General features: G+C 40.3%; 1 protein-coding gene across 1 annotated transcript in view; it reads right to left on the bottom strand.

Annotated features, from left to right (window-relative positions):
- The window catches only part of LOC104622074 (BRISC complex subunit Abro1-like), a gene marked incomplete at its 5' end in the record, with an annotated part of 756 nt that extends 443 nt beyond the window's left edge, over positions 1–313 (bottom strand). Inside the window, one exon of the mRNA XM_010288735.1 lies at positions 1–313. This exon is cut by the window's left edge and continues 443 nt beyond it. Within this exon, the coding sequence (XP_010287037.1) occupies positions 1–313 (313 nt within the window).
- Positions 314–1,764: the final 1,451 nt, after the last annotated feature.

Raw genomic sequence — 1,764 nt, 5'->3', positions numbered from 1 at the left:
ACCGCTCTTTGGGAAGACGGCATGGATGCTCCATTACCGGAATATTTTAATCCTGCATTTGTGGACACATAACTGGAAGAACCTACTGCTTGAGGTCGAGGCATTAAAACATTGCTTTCTAGGAGACCATGACCGACAGTACTTTCTTGATTGATTGCATTGAAATCGGAATATGGAGGGGGAGGATCAGAGACATCTGAATCTTCAAGGGTGCAGCCTTCCACAGCAAATCCAGTGTAGGACATTCGTGGAACAAACATAGGTTCCAAGTTATCTGCTGGCATTTGCCTGCTTAAAATTGCTTGCTGCATTCCTACAAAAGTAAAGAACATTGGTGAACTTAATGCTTACTTTGCAATATGCTTTACATAACCTAGCTGTAACATACCACACCCACCCAGCCCTTACCTGCTCTCTCTTCTTTCTTTCTGTTTGTTATTATTACATGTTCATCCCTGGCATTGCTTTCAAACTCCAGCGCTAGATCTTGTCCTCTCAGTCCCCACTACTCGTCTTTGGCAATTCTGATTTTCGTATCGATGACTATGTAAGACACTGCCTCTAACCATCATGTTAAATTTTGCTTACTACTATGTCCTACTCTTTAAGCTTGACCAAAGAGTATCTTCCCTAAATTTAGCAGTGCATCCATGAAACTCGTTAGTATTAGCACAACTTGATTATTCTAATGATCCCATTTCAAAACCCAAATGTGTCAGAAAGCAAATAAACTAAGTGCAAGTGTGCTACATTTTTACATGCAGTCATTCTGTACAGTTCATTTCCTCCAGTTTAAGTCCCCTAAAAACACAGCTACAGGAAGTTTCTACGACCTGTTGCTCTTTCCACCTCATCTTCTTTCTGTATTTCTCTGTTCCTTCTCACATCAAAAAGTAGCTATGCTAGGGCTCGTCGTGCCTTCTCCTCTCCATCTATGTCTTCTTCAGTACTGAAAGTTTGACGCACTTTTGATCAGACCATAATCAGCTACTACTGTTCATTAAACATCATCTTAAAATCACACTTCTGTACTTTCTCTTACAATGACCTTTGTGCTAGGGGACAATCTCATGAACACCAGCGAAGAAGTTACCTTGCCTTCTTCCCTGAACTTATTATTTCAAAAACTTTCCCTGTGATTAGCCTAGCGGGTTGCTGAGACCGCTGTGTATCATGCTCACCTTCTGCTAGCCAAAATATCTGCAGTCACGTGATATTTCATATTTAGATTGCTACCCAGCTAGCTGAGCAAGAATCATCTTTTCAAGCCGTGTTTCAGGGCTCGCACTAGTGTAACACTGGTAAGGTATGCTGTGCACCGTACCTGGAAAACTCGGACACAACCACTGAAACCTCTTCCCTATGAAAAGCCACACATAATGGGTAAAACCACCACTTCCATGTTTTGACTTTTAAGTAATTGTACAGTAAGATGGTTGCTATAAATAAATTTGCCCACTAACTACAGGGTCTCTTTCCAATCCATGTGGTTTTAACAATCAAAGCAAGACCAAAAGCTACAGATATGTCCTGCCTTTAAGGATTTCGCAGCATCTCCACATTTCATAATGAATAGACAGTAACATAAGCGCTATAAGGATAAAAAAAAAAAAAAAACAGCTGAAAAACTGTTTAAAAACCAATTACAATGGTTAACAGTCACATTGGAAAGACGTGTCAAGATGAAGCTCCCACAGTTCTGCACTGGAACTATACTCGCATTGACAACCTAAATGATGGAATTTAACCAGCACATACTTATTA

The sequence above is a fragment of the Phaethon lepturus genome, unplaced genomic scaffold (assembly GCF_000687285.1).
Source record: "Phaethon lepturus isolate BGI_N335 unplaced genomic scaffold, ASM68728v1 scaffold30166, whole genome shotgun sequence".
In the NCBI taxonomy this organism is placed as follows: Eukaryota; Metazoa; Chordata; class Aves; order Phaethontiformes; family Phaethontidae; genus Phaethon; species Phaethon lepturus.
This window is presented reverse-complemented; position numbering and strand designations above follow the sequence as displayed.